The following is a 15,146-nucleotide window of genomic DNA, read 5'->3' as shown; positions in this document are numbered from 1 at the left end:
TGGAGTTAGTTTCATTGTAATTAGTGGCAGGTTGCAACATGAAGAAAAAATCCACATGAAGCGATATTTTTCACTTCTTTTTTCTGAACAAATTGGAAAATTGCACAATATTGACAGACAAGCATCAGTGATTTCTGTCAAGGTGGTAATGTCACGTAAACGTCATGTGACGCCGACCTTCAGCCCGGTGAGCGACAGCGTGTTCTTCAGTCTGTACTTGCCATCCTGTTGTGGGTAGGTGTAAAGCAGCACATCGCTCATCTGGAAACACAAAGACAGCAGAATCGTTGGAAGGACGGCAAATGTTCCGGCCGTTCCAAATGTTGCACGTGCGGCTATTGTCCACCAGGTGGTACTGTAAGCTCTTGTATTGGATCTCATACTGACCTCACTGTTTGACTCTAGCACACATACTGTAGAAGACATTTAGGCAAGAAACAATTGAATAATACCAAAAATCAGTCAGATATGGGGACAAAAGTGCACTTCATTCACTAACTGTGCTCCAAAGAAAAGCTCATTTAGGATAATCCACAACGCTGGTCATGGAGAACACACTAAGCCTTTATTCCTAAAGTCCCAAATGTGGTACGTTTTCACACAGCTAAAGTAAAACAAAATAAACCAAAATACAACTACTCTTCTCAACAAAACTGGAGAAATATTTGAAATTGACATATGTATGCACACACAACACTAAAAACTAGAGGCGACCACTGTCAGGCTCTACAACACCTGCACCACCTGAACTATGTTGTAGTCACTAGGTATTCTTTACTTGCGTATCTTGCTTGCTGCTGTAACAAGTGAATTTCCCTGCTGTGGGATTTTATCTTGGCATGGGCTATGGGAATAGGGATTAGAGTGCCTGTTGTGAGATCATTCAAAGCTGCAATACAAGCCATCAGGTCTGGTGCTTGAGTGTCTCAGCCAACATTACAGTAACATGACTGACACCTAGTGACCAGCGTACAGTACTACATGCCTTGGAAGGTTGCACTTTTTCTGAAATGAATGAATGATGGCTGTTTAGTGGTAGACTATGGAGTATTATTAGTCCAAACATACGTAAATGCAAGTGGTATGTGGCATTGTGGTCACTAGGCGGCAGTAATGACAGGAAGCATTGAGACATTAGCTTACATGACATTACCTTAACACTATATGAAGTCAGCCATGGTATGTCCCACGTGATAGAGTAGGAAAAAAGTTATCCTCCTATGGCTGCTTAAGTTTAGAAGAAATAAATTCCAGGCTAACTGCTTAGCTTGCTAGATTACGCTCGGCATATGAGTTGCACAATGCAAGTGTAAAGGTGACTATAGGGGTGTTATTTCTTGTCTACAGGGCTGTAATAATGTTAAAAAGCATATTTAGAAAGTCATAAACAGGTTTTCTATGCTGTATCTACAAAAATATTCCATTTATTAACAATGAATCCTGTATCGTGGAAATTAATTTATCGAGGTCGGGTCTGGAGCCAATTAGCCGCTATGAACGAGGGAACGCCTTATATTTGTATTTGTACTTCATTTAGCCATTTTTATGATTGAACATGCTACATTTTGGTGAAAAAATATGTAAAATGTCCTAAAAATATGCATATTTTGTGACTAATACTCGGCCGTATTCAACCAAGAAACAGAATGATTTATTCTTGAATTTATTTTTGAAAAACCGTGATAGAGCGAAGCTGCAAATTTCAAAGCGCCAAGTGGCAAAGGATTACTGTACGGTACTGTACTACAGAACACCCAACAAGTGAAGAGCACAATCTAAACCAGGAGGAGCTGGTTCGGAAGTTTTGATCTTCCCTGTGCTGTCAGCGCCTCAGGAAGTCAACATCCAGAAACATCCTGTCAGGAAAACAGGCTCTTCATAGAGCGGTCCTGGCATAGACTGTAGAAATAGACCAGAGGGAAACGGCCTGCCTTCTGTCTATGTGTATACAGTAGATACAGTACATACCAACCAACGCATCTAGAGCACATGACACTGAAGCAGGCAGAAAGTCATGTCAACATCAGCGTAGCACGTAAAGCACAAACAGGAAGCAGCGCTCACCAGAAACAGATGACGAGGCTGTCGGCTCCTCCTGCTGACCTTCATCAAGGTGCCCTCCTTCACAAAAACCTGACACACACACAAAAACACTATTGCTCAAAAGTGATCACAACACACATTTAAAATTTTTACAGTAGATGCAAGCGCTTGAGTTCCAAGACCCCCACAAACGGCACAAAAACACTTTCACACACTAAGAAACACTTAAAGGCATCCAGGATACAGTAGGGGTAACTATCATGCTGATATGAGGGAATTATGATGTCACACGGATAACCGATAACATTCAAAATAGCTCATCCATCCATCTTCTATGCCGCTTATCCTCACTAGGGTCATGGGTATGCTGGAGCCTATCCCAGCTGACTTCGGGCGAGAGGCGGGGCACACCCTGGACTGGTCGCCAGGCAATCTCAGGGCAAACAATCATTCACACATGCATGCATGTTTTTGGAATGTGGGAGGAAACTGGAGTACCCGGAGAAAACCCACTCACGCACGGGGAGAACATGCAAACTCCACACAGAGATGCCCAGCAGAGATTCGAACCCAGGTCTTCCCGATCTCTTGACTGTGTGGCCAACGTGCGGCCCGCTTCGATAACCAATAATTAATACAAAAATATAATACTCCAATGAGGCAAAATCACCCGTACTGTGTGGGGTGAGCAAATCAAGCGCTTCTTTTTTCTCTTGCCTGTGACGTTAATAGCCTGTCATAAGTTCCTCACTTGTAGACAAACATTCACTTTAAGAGGAAGCACATTGTACAAAATGCTCCGCGATGCGGGGGGAAAAACCTACGGAGCACACAAAAAACCTTATCAGCCACTTGAAATGCCAGCGCCGCGATGTTTGAAAACTACAAAATGTTTGCCACAGACCTCCGTGGCGTCACACCGGCTGAGCCCAAACACAGTGCACCTTGCTGGGCCACACCAGGTGGCTCCTCCCCTCTATACTCTGGTTCTCCTGACCTCCATAGCGTCACACCATCTGCTCAGTGCGTGCGCCCGAATATAGTGCACCTTGCTGGGCCACAGCAGGTGGCTTCCTCCCCTCTACACTCTGGTTCAGATTTGCAGAAGGCCAGCTTGGGTCATTGTGTAAACTGTAAAGGCTAAAAGAGGCGTGGCTTAGGGCGGAGTGGAACAATGCAAAGTTGTTGGAGTCATACCCGACCAGGCTGCAGCAGGTCCCGCTGGCCGTGCACGCTGTACTCGATGTTGACCAGACGCAGCAGGTTCTCCTGACACAACAAACACAGTTTTTAAGACGCTACGAGGAATGGGCAAAATCAATGAATTACACTGTTGTTCAAACGTGAGTGTCACGTTAGCGCTTTAGCATCACTTAGTTATGCTAGTGTTGCTAATGTTTGTCTCCTGTCCCACTGCATAATGTCATGTTGTTGTTACAGTGTATATGCAGAAAGTGGATGAAGTGCACTCTCTAAAAAAAATAGCAGGCTTCACGACACATCTTAAAATGCAGCCTGAAGTCAGTCAGCCACAGACGTGGGAGCTGTAAGTTTGATCTTTTTGTTTTCTTTATGCGAACAGGCTAACCTAGCACAACGTTGCTGTTGACATGTGCGTGCAATGTGAGCACTTTAGCATCACATAGCTACGCTAGCGTTGCTAACATTTGTGACCTCCTGTCCGGCTCCTTAATGTGACATTGTTGTATGTGATATATGACATCCATTACAAGTTACAGAGTCTATGTAAAAAGTGATAAAGTGGACGTGGACAAACACAGCTCATTAGCATTAAAGCTGCAGACGCACAAAATGGCGTGTACCCATTCCCAGCAGGGCTTACTAAAAATGCTTTAAAGCTGTCTAAATTCCAGCATCAAGGCTAGAATGCGGGCAACTCACTCCCAATCCACCATTATGGCATCTTTTCATTTAAAATTGTTGACAAATACAACAATATTGGACCTTGAAAGGCGACTGAAAGTGACTGTTGGTGGATTTGGAGACTTGATTTTGCAAAGGTGAGGCTTTCTGCGGCTGCTCCTTGACTCAAAACAGCTCGTGTGAGAAGGACTCGCGCATGTGTCATCTCCCAGCAGCACCGTGTTGTTGGAGGTCGCTCGCGTTCTGCCCCGTCAGCTTTGTCGGCATCTTCTGAGCCGTGAAGAGTCGCACACATTCTTCATTAAGGGAAGGAAATAAATCATCGCTTGTTCTGCTTGCCTGCTGTAGTCCATCCGACTTGAAATGCCACCACAGTGCACTTTTTCCCGTTTGGTCATTTGCACGTTGGCAAAGCTTTTATGGTGATATACAACAAAAGTAATGAGACGCCTGACAAGCGGAACGTGAAGAGCTTCCACTCTCCTGGAAAGACTTTCTCCAGATATGGGAATAAAGTCACAATATTATGAGAATAATGTCAAAATATTACAGGAATAAAGGCAAAACATTACGAGAATAAAGCCAAAATTTTACAGGAACAAAGCCAAAATATTATGCGAATTAAGTCTAAATATTACAGGAATAAAGTCTAAATATTACAGAAAATATTACAGGAATAAAGTCTATATATTATGCGAATAAAGTCATAATATTACAGAAATAAAGTCTAAATATTACAGAAAATATTACAGGAATAAAGTCTAAATATTATCTGAATAAAATCAAAACATTATGGGAATAAAGTTTAAATATCATGGGGATAAAGTGAAAATATTACTGAAAATATTACAGGAATGAAGTATAAATATTATGGGAATAAAGTCAAAATATTATGAGAATAAAGTAAAAACATCCATCCATCCATTTTCTATACCGCTTCATCCTCATTAGGGTCGCGGGGGCATGCTGGAGCCTATCCCAGCTGACTTCGGGCGACAGGCGGGGTACACCCTGGACTGGTGGCCAGCCAATCGCAGGGCACATATAGACAAACAACCATTCACACTCACATTCATACCTATGGACAATTTAGTCGCCAATTAACCTCACCTGCATGTTTTTGGGAATGTGGGAGGAAGCCGGAGTACCCGGAGAAAACCCACGCGCACACGGGGAGAACATGCAAACTCCACACAGAAATGCCCAGGGGAGAATCGAACCCAGGTCTTCCCGATCTCCAGGCTATTCCTGTATTGGCCAACGTGCTAACCACTAGACCACCGTGCAGCCAAGTAAAAACATTATCGTAATAAAGTCTAAATATTATGGGAATAAGGTAAAAATATTACAGGAATGGAGTCAAAATATTATCAGAATAAAATCAAAACATTAGGGGAATAAAGTCAAAATATGATGGAAATAAAGTCAAAATATTACGGGAATAAAGTCAACATATTATGGGAATAAAGTCAAAATATTACGGTAATAAAGTCAACATATTATGGGAATAAAGTCTAAACATTACAGGAATAAAGTCTAAATATTACGGAAATAAAGTCTAAATATTACGGGAATAAAGTCCAAATAATATGAGAATAAAGTGAAAACATTACGGGAATAAAATCAAAATACGATGAGAATAAAGACAAAATATTTGGGGAATGAAGTCATAATATTATACTACAAGAAGAACATTTGCAAAGATGTTGTAAAGAAGAAAGTTTAAATATTTGGAACATTAAAAAAACAGCAAAAATGAGGGGAAAAAAGCAAAGAGTGAAGTTGAGACAAATATGCTTTTTCATCGGTATGACAAAGCTGAGATGCAGTGTTTTCTTGAAATCTATATAACCTCTTAGCATATCTACGTGTTGCTTTACAAAATATCAAAGTGGCAAAGTTGCAACCTTTCATTTTTCATTTTTCACTATGTGGCCCTCGCTGGACAAAGGACGCCCCTGCTGTACAGGAGGAACATGGAGCACAGAATTCAGGTTTCAGTCACTCCAGCTTGGAGGTAAAGGACCTGATACTCACCCCGTGTCTCAAACTGTCATTGGCCTGGTCTGCAATGTCTGACACCATCACGATGGCAGCTGAATAAAGACAACCAAAAATCATGCTGGCATTAAAGTGCTGTAGCCAATGGGGAGCAAAGCTCAAGGTTAACTTTGATTGTTTTGCTGATTTTAAAGGTAATGTACACGGCCTCGTACATGTAATACACTACACTAAGAGCTCTTGAAACATGTCAAGCATGTGCATTTTGCACTGTTGGATTTTAAGGAGGTTCTAAGTAGAGATTCAAAATGCAAAATGAAGAAATGGGAGTGAGACAAAAATGTTTAGCGTAAGCAATTCATAGCAACGAAGCATTAAAGTGAAATAGGCTGTTGTAAAAAAAACTAAAATAGGAATAAAATGTGTAAAAAAAGGAGTGAGTAATGAGTAGCTGTGCCATTCTTGTTGGCTTTGGGTGTGCTTGATGCCAGTGTTTCCAGGAGGCTAGTGGGAATGTTGCTCCAGGTGGGGAAGATGGATTCACTGTCTGGAACTCACGTCCATTTTTGTAAATCCATCCCTAAATGTTCTCCATTGGGTTTAGAAGAGGGGAACACGCAGGATGGTCCAAACGAGTGATTTTATTCTTCTGTGAAGTGCAGCGTTGTCCTGTTGAAAAAGCCAGTCATTACCACACGGACGAGGGCCTTCAATCATGAGGGATGCAACATCTCCACTAGCTGGCTGCCGTTTGACACCCCTGTGCCACCTGAAGCTCCATTGTTCCGCTGAAGGATCGTGATTGCGGAAAACATCTCAGGTGGGATCTCCTTGTCATGCCAGTAACGTTGGAAGTCATCAGGACCGTCAAGGGAGAATAAAACTTCCTTCCACCTTTCAATGTCCCAAACCTAATTCCAAACCTTGAAGGCGACCAGGCCTTTGAAGATGTTGTTTCTTCTCTGGCAGATGGCGTCTGCACTCGGTACCGGTAACAACCTTCATTTGGGCCGAGGATGGTTCCGTGTCTTGACGGACAGCCAGTGGGATACTCCGCTGACATTGTTTTGGGCCTTCCACTTCTCAATCTGCATTTTTGTCAGCATTTTGCCTTTTAAAGGCTGTGCTCCTCAACTTTTGATGAACAGCCTATTTCACTTTAATGCTTCTTTGCAATAAATTACTTTTATTACTATTACTTTTTTGTCTCACTCCCATTTGTTCTTTTTGCATTTTGAAGCTCTACTTAGAACCTCCTTAAGATCCAACAGTGCAAAATGTACATTCCTCACATATTTCACCTGCTCTTAACATTTTGATCAGGATTGTATATCACTATATTGATGAACAGAAGTGTCAGAATGCAAGACCAAGTCAGCTTTTTCAGGCTTCTGATTGCACAGCCAGTGAATGTGTTTTTATGTGGGCAGGACAAAAATGCGCGTTTTTTTAAATGAAAGTGCCCATGTTTGTGTGAACATGGCCTGAAAGTCGGTCCGCAAATGTCGAACTCCTCCTTGCACTTTCATCCAAGACAGTCACAGAATATTTTGGCACGTTTTACACTTCCTTGTTTTCATATTCGCTACCACGCTGATGAATTCCAGTCATTGGGGAAAAGTCCACTGCTGGCTCTCGTATAAAACACCTAAATTGGCTCTCCGATGACCACCTGCCCATGCCGGATGAAAGGAAGTCCCCATTAAGCTACAGTAAGACTCCCATGTGAGCGTGTGTCCATACTGTTTTTTTTCAACGTGTTTTAAGTGTACCTTGGGTGTCCTCATATTCTTGTGAATCAGGGGAGAGGTTGTTCAAGTAATCTGAAAGCAAGAGTGAGGACGAGTTCATTCAAACTGCTTTTCTTTTTAAGTTAACTTTATGAAAAGAAACATTTGGGTCACCTGTCAGGATCATGCGGTACTGAGCCACACGCACGATCACCTGCAGGAGTTGCTGCTTGAGAGAGATGGATTGGCCGGACGGACTCTGCTGCTGTGGAGACAAAAAAACACTCTGTAATACAGCAATCCCTCCATACCTGACCATGATCAGTGAATTTCCACCAGGTAGGATTCTTTATTTATAAATGGAATATTTTCATAGTTTGAGCATGGAAAACCTGTTATGACTAAACACACGTTTAACCTTATTAGATCCCTCTAGACGTGAAATAACACCCCATAGTCACCTTTACACTGCTTTTACTCAATATAGTAGACATAATAAGAGAAAATAAGACATTAATGACCTTCTAAATACACTTTTTAACATTATTAGAGCTCTCTAGACATGAAAGAACAACCCTATAGCTGCCTTTACACTCCTGTTACCCAATATAGTAAACATAATAAGGGAAAATAAGACATGAATGACCTTCTAAATACGCTTTTTAACATTATTAGAGCCCCCGAGTCATGAAATAACAACCCTATAGTCACCTTTACACTCTTATTACCCAATATTGTAGGCATAATAAGAAAAAATAAGACATTAATGACCTTCTAAATACGCTTTTTCACGTCATTAGAGCCCTCTAGACATGAAATAACACCCCTATAGTCACCTTTACACTCCTATTCCCCAATATAGTAGACACAATAAGAAAAAATAAGACATTAATGACCTTTTAAATACGCTTTTTAACATTATTAGAGCCCTCTAGTCATGAAAGAACAACCCTATACCCACCTTTACACTCCTGTTACCCAATATAGTCAACATAATAAGAGAAAATGAGACATTAATGACCTAAATACGCTTTTTAACATTAGACATGAAATAACACCCCTATAGTCACCTTTACACTCCTATTACCCAACATGGAAGACATAATAAGAGAAAATAACACATTTAAGACAAATAAAACCCTTTCTCGTGTGGTGCAGTCAATGTGTTCTGTGTGGAGGACAGGAAGTGATGTCGTGGGTTACAGCCGCAACAGTAGCCCGTGTTAGTTAGACACCTAGCGACCAATGTGGAATACTACTATCACAATTTTAACACGTCTTCTGCCTTGTATTTGTATTTCAATCCATTGAATTAATTTGCTTAGCCATTGTTATGCTTGAAAATGATTCATTTAGGTAAATTTGCTTAAATGTGCATATATTTTTTACTCATAATAGGCAATATCCAACCACAAAGTAGTGATTATGAATGAGTGAATGTTTGAAAAAACGCGATAGACTGAAGGAGTGACATAGCGAGCGACGACTGTCGTGAACTCACACTGGAACACCACATTAACTGTGGGTCAATTCAAGTCCTCTGACTGAATGTGCAAAACGGTATTGAGAGACAGATGAGAGAAAACTTTTTTTTTTTTTTTTTTAGAGCTAATGTTTCCCCTCCCATTATATTAGGAGGCATATTTCATTTGATTTCATTTGAATTTCAATACAGAATAGCAACAGAGGTCATATAAGGATTGCATTAATTAATTCATGGTTCTTAGATTTCATGGACCCCGGTTTGAGAATGCTTGAATGAAATGGCATGTCTTAATTTGGAGTCTTTCTAGTGCTTTCCATTACTCCTTGGCACTGTCTCTAACCATGACTCCCGCTAGTACCGTGGCAAATGTTAAAATACAATCATGAATACATGTTCCGCTGCGGTGATGTGGTCTACAGCTGAATAAGAGCTACACTGTCACACCATTCTTTATGACCAAAAGACCTTTCCAACACAGGAAAGTGTGCAGAATGCACGTGTGCAGCCATTGAAATGTCAACCGCATTAAAAGTCGGCTGCAACTGGGCCAACTGAAAAGAAAGAAAGAAAAAAAAAAGCACAGTTGACGTCTGCCCTTTGAGGTTCCGGAGGGAATACAATGCATGTACAGGCACCCTTTGAAAGAATTCACTCTCCAATGTTGTTGTAGACGTACGAGCTTATTTCAAACTGTGGAGAAAGCTTTCTACAGTAAGGCGCATACTCATAAATTTGCATACTGTTGCTCAAAAATCTATATATATATGTTTTTACGAAAATAGGACGTTTTTTTCCCGCAGACAAGGCATCTCATTCACCATAAGTTGGCAACTGGGGCGTCTGGAGACAATTCAAGAGATGATACACAAGACTGGGTCGACGTGAATGAGACGAGATGAAAAAATATAAAAAAGATATGACAATATATTGCAATCTCCTTATTTAATGTCCACTATGTTACTCTTCTGCACTCTGTGTGTGTATGCTAACGGCCTCGCCCCCACCCACCGAGACAAAGAGACTGAATGACTGACAAAAGGGCTCACTCCATTCATGCTGTTGTTCTATGGAACAAACACGCCAAGGTGCTGAAACCGATGCACAGAGTGTCCTCTTCCTGTCTGTTTGGAGGCGATAGACGAGGAAAACAGACACGCGTGCACATGGCAATATATTGATTATCCAGTTCATTTTCGTCTATCGTGTGATTAATTAATCATTTATTATCTTCCCAGTCCTACGGCCCACTAGACCGTCCATTGTCTTCTGTCTCATTGTCTTCAATCTCCTTTGTGCCGTCTCCTGTTGTGGTCACTGCTACCAAACTAGCTAACCTTGTGAGCTGCTTGCTAACTGCCAATACTGTAAACAGAAAAAGCTAACCGTGTGAGGAAAATACCACAGGACGGGAGCAATATGTTTTAAAATGGATACAAAAAAGCTACAGTACAGCGGAACGGCGCCAGGACGACGAGGCACAGTCAGAAGAGTGAAATACGTCGGAGTCATTTAATAATTTCTTGTGTCCAACCTAGTAGGTCGATCGTTAAAATCCAAACAAAATTTGAACTTTGAGAGTGTTTAAACAAGAGAGAAATGTGAGAAAAGTGTACGGTGAGGGCTTTTACAGCCTTAAAACATATATTAAAAAAATATAGTTGGCTACTTGGCAGATTTCACTTATTGCAGGCTATTTTGTAAACCCATCCCCTACAATAAACGAAGGAACACTGTATACAGCCCACTTTTCATTTCATTTTATTTAATGACATGCTTGATGAGTTGTGCTCTGTGACCCCCTCACGTATGTAAATCTGCACTCTATATGTCCATCACTGCTGTAAATACGCACTGCCTCAATGTCTGAAAAAAATAAATATAAATACGTGATAATGCAGATACAGCATACATGTACACCTGCTAAAAAAAAAGCCCACATTTTTTATACATTTATGTGCCTATGCTTCACTGATACTTTGCGGCGGTCCTTGAACGCACCATAGTTGTATGCAGTGACTCGGCTTGGAGTCCAGTCTGCTAGCCGCTAGACGTCCAGGCCAGAGGCTGCACCGTACCTCTGATTCCATGTGATCATGCATCATCCTCCGTTATCATTCATTAGGCATTATGCCGACGCATTTTATACTTGAAACGCATTTCATAGGTGTGAGAGACATATTTAGGGCGCCAACAATGCTCGTGTCACGAGTGAACAATGGCAACTGACAGCCCGCCACAAATAAAGTTGGAGCGCCGTGACCAGATTTGGCGTGACCTCATAAACACATTTTAATGGGACTGTCTGTGTAACTCCACTTGTTAACACACCTCATACACACCTGGTCAGTCAGGGAATAAGAAGATGTAGCAAAGGGTCTGTGTTGGCGACTTAGCTAGTAATCAGACCCTTGAAGATACTAAGATAAGTGACAAATCTAGTTAAGAGAGTTTTGAACTGGTTCAGAGGCATAGATGTGTGTTTAAGTTAAAGAACATGGCAGGTTGTCGTCTACTTGGTAGATTGATTAATCCAGGGGCGTCAAACTGGTTTTCACCGTGGGCCACATCGCAGTTACGGTTGCCCTCAGAGGGCCGCCTGTAAGTGTGAAACCATATAAATGCATAATCATCTCATGATCTTATTACACACTGGATTAGTTACTTAGATTGTGTATTTACTAACTAACACTGAAGTCAGAAGTCAAGGTGCCAAGCAGAAATTCACGTATACAATGACTGTATAATCCTGTTCAATGAGAAATTCCAGTTGCTTTTAGCAAGAAAGATTGTGTCTTTTGGATTTTTTTAAATGACTGAAATTATTTTATAATGCAATAAAATAATAATTATACATTTTTTTATACTATATATATATATATATATATATACACACACACACATTTACATTTTTTTTATTTCAATTGTACAATAAAAGAAATAATAACAATAATTAATAAAAAATGAAATAATTGTCAAAAATATATATTTCTTTTTAACGTGAGTAATTTGCTGGCCACATATAACGATATGGCGGCCGAATCTGGCACCCTGGGCCATGAGTTAGACACCTGTGTATTAATCTGTGGCAGCGTCGGAGAACATAACGTATTAGGTTTCACTTTTGTATGTCATGGCTCATAAATATGGTGCGTTCAATGGCCGAAGAAGAAGGTGCTTGACGAACATCATCATCAGTGAAATAAATTGTGGGCTTTCTAGGAAAAAAAAAAAGAAAAAAGGCTCTTCTCAATGAGCAGCGGTGCTGCTGTGGGCCGGTGGGTGCAGGTGGCTCCGTCTTGTTTGTGACATTTCATGAATCGACAAAAACAAGCGACAGAAGAAAGTTCATTTAAAGTTGTAAACATTTTGTTGTGTTTTTTGACCCTCTCCTACAGCTTCCATTACAGTTACATGCAAATGCGTGCATCATTGCATCACTATGCAAATGAGGTGAGGTAATGCCCCGTCCCACTTGTGTCACTGACCTCAAACTGGCGAACGATGGCTGCAAAGGCAGGCGAGGCGATGCAGCTCTCATCCAGCAGATTGATGCTTCTGTCGTAGTGTCCAATGTAGGTGGTGAAGACTAAAAACTCTGCCTTCCTGCAGAGGAAGATGTCTGCTATCCTCTGGCTCTCCTCCCTGAATCGGCGAAGGATGAAGTTGGGTGCTGTCAATGAGCATGCGCAGCAGAGGATGGCAGAGGTGACGTACTTTAGGAAGTATTTTCAAGTGTCTCACCAGCGCCGGGTTCCATCCTCCAGCTCGTTGAGGATTCTACGGTGCAGGAGGTAAACATCAGGCAGCTCGTTGAGGATCTCACAAAGTCTTCCGTCATCCAAAGCAGGCTCTCCGTCGTCCCCGGCCGCGGCGCCGACCGCTCCTCGAAAATCCTGTGCCATGGGTCGGGGGAGTTTTGAATCAACACACTTCCAATTAAGGCGCAATTTCCTCTTGTGTGTTTTCATTGCCTTTCTGTGCGGCACTTTTGCAAGACGGTATATCTTATGAATGGTGTTATTGCATGGGACGTGTTATAGTGTTGGTACTTTTTGGGGAATTTTGCCCATCATCCACAATCCTTATGTGAAACATGAGCACATGTCTTCCCCTTTTCTGTGCGTTCTAAAGAGAAAAAAATGGTCAGCATGAGGGAGCTGGCAATGCACATGATGAGACACATCTATTTTGATTATAAAGCCCTCTAAAAAACGTCCAGCAAGGTTTCATGGTTGTATATACATGCTGAGAGCACGTAGTAACAAGTACATTCATGATAACATGTAATACTTACAGTATTTTGCCGTATTTTGATCATTTTAAACATTGCCGGAACGTCTTTCCTGGACGCATTGATTTCGCAGGGCCCAAAAATAGGAACTAACGCTACTTCCGTCAACAATAGCGGCATAATACTTCCATACATAATACATACATAATACATAATACGGCTTGGTGTCGTGATAACAATCTCCTTCTCAATACAGATAAGACCAAAGAGATGATCATTGACCCAAGAACAAGGGAAAAGGAGCCGCATAGACCCCTGTTTATTGATGAGACTGAGGTGGAGAGGGTGAAAACCTTCAAGTTCCTTGGCACACACATCAGCGAGGACCTCACCTGGTCTCACAACACCCAACAAATTATGAAGAAGTCCCAAAGGAGACTGTACTTCCTGAGAAGACTGAGGAAATTTGGCATGTCCACCACAATCCTGAGTTGCTTCTACAGATGCACTATGGAAAGTGTCCTTACCCCCTCCATCACTGTTTGGTACGGTAACTGTACAACACGTGATAGGAAGGCACTCCAGCGGGTGATCAAGACCTCACAGAACATTGTTGGGGCAGCCCTCCCCTCACTGCAAGACATTTATAAAACTAGAGTCCTACGAAGAACACACAACCTCATCAAGGACAGCACACATCCACAACACTCATTATTCACACTCCTACCGTCAGGCAGACGCTACAGGAGTTTGAAGTCCAGGACCACAAGGCTGGCAAACAGCTTTTACCCACAGGCCATCAGGCTTCTCAACGAAGCACTCACACACGCCGCACGCAACACACGCACACACTCATAGCACTTTATTTATTTATTTATATATTTGTATATTTATTTGTATTAATGTCTCTTCTGTTGTTGTTGCTTAATTTATTGGTATTTATGTTTGTTTCTTATGTTTTTATTCTTTCTTGTGTTTTCTTTCTTTTCTTGGGAGAATGAACAGAATAAGATTTTCATTGCATGGTATTACTGCTGTTTTACCATGCACATGACAATAAAACTCTCTTGAATCTTGAATCTTGAATCTTGAATAATACGACGAGCATTAGGGCCACATTGAAAAAGAACAAAAATGTTGAGATTTCGAGAGTAACGTCGTAAATTTACAAAAATAAAAGTCGGGAATTTACGAGTAAAAAAGTCAGAAATGTACAACTTTTTTTTTCAGAAATTTGTATAAAAGTGGCCAGTCGGATTTTTTTTTCCAATGTCGCCCTAATACAAAAAAATTGAAAGATTTCAAGAATAAAGTCGTATTGCCTTTGCCCAAGGCCATAGGTCACATAAGTCCCCCCTTTTCATAGATGTCTCAGGCAATGCCTGCTACGACGGAGTATTAAAATAATCAGAGATTTCAAGAATAAAGTCGTAAATTTATGAGTTGTAAATTTAAATTTGTATAAAAGTGGCAAGGCAGCCAATCACATGGCCTGTGAGCTTACTCCAGCATGTGATCAAAGCATGGCTGCTTGCTCTGACGTGTATTAGGCCATATCTGAGATTTCAACAATAGTCATAAATTTACGAGAATAAAGTCATAAATTTACGAGAAAAAAAGTTGTAATATTACCTTTGCCCAATGCCAAAGGTCACATAAGTCCCCCATTTTTATAGCTGTCTCAGGTAATGCCTGTTTATGACAGAGTATTAAAATTATCTCCTTCCTGAAGAGCTGTGCTCTATTTTCCCTCTGACACGTATGACACCAT

General features: G+C 41.2%; 1 protein-coding gene across 4 annotated transcripts in view; it reads right to left on the bottom strand.

Annotated features, from left to right (window-relative positions):
* Window positions 1-15,146, bottom strand: part of LOC129186876 (FYVE, RhoGEF and PH domain-containing protein 5-like) — a 35,271-nt gene that overhangs the window by 9,811 nt on the left and 10,314 nt on the right. For 3 of the 4 annotated variants that reach the window (XR_008572312.1, XM_054785585.1, XM_054785587.1), the window contains exons 6-13: window positions 12,886-13,037; window positions 12,630-12,786; window positions 7,833-7,923; window positions 7,701-7,751; window positions 5,965-6,023; window positions 3,241-3,312; window positions 2,065-2,133; window positions 178-261 (exon numbers count right to left, since the gene is read on the bottom strand). Coding sequence is in view for 3 of the 4 variants with exons in the window: in XM_054785585.1 (XP_054641560.1) it covers window positions 178-261; window positions 2,065-2,133; window positions 3,241-3,312; window positions 5,965-6,023; window positions 7,701-7,751; window positions 7,833-7,923; window positions 12,630-12,786; window positions 12,886-13,037 (735 nt within the window). In the remaining variant the exon portion in view is untranslated. The remainder of the gene's footprint in view (window positions 1-177; window positions 262-2,064; window positions 2,134-3,240; window positions 3,313-5,964; window positions 6,024-7,700; window positions 7,752-7,832; window positions 7,924-12,629; window positions 12,787-12,885; window positions 13,038-15,146) is intronic. The other variant, XM_054785586.1, reaches the window with a different exon arrangement.

This window comes from Dunckerocampus dactyliophorus, chromosome 8 (assembly GCF_027744805.1).
Source record: "Dunckerocampus dactyliophorus isolate RoL2022-P2 chromosome 8, RoL_Ddac_1.1, whole genome shotgun sequence".
NCBI lineage: Eukaryota > Metazoa > Chordata > Actinopteri > Syngnathiformes > Syngnathidae > Dunckerocampus > Dunckerocampus dactyliophorus.
This window is presented reverse-complemented; position numbering and strand designations above follow the sequence as displayed.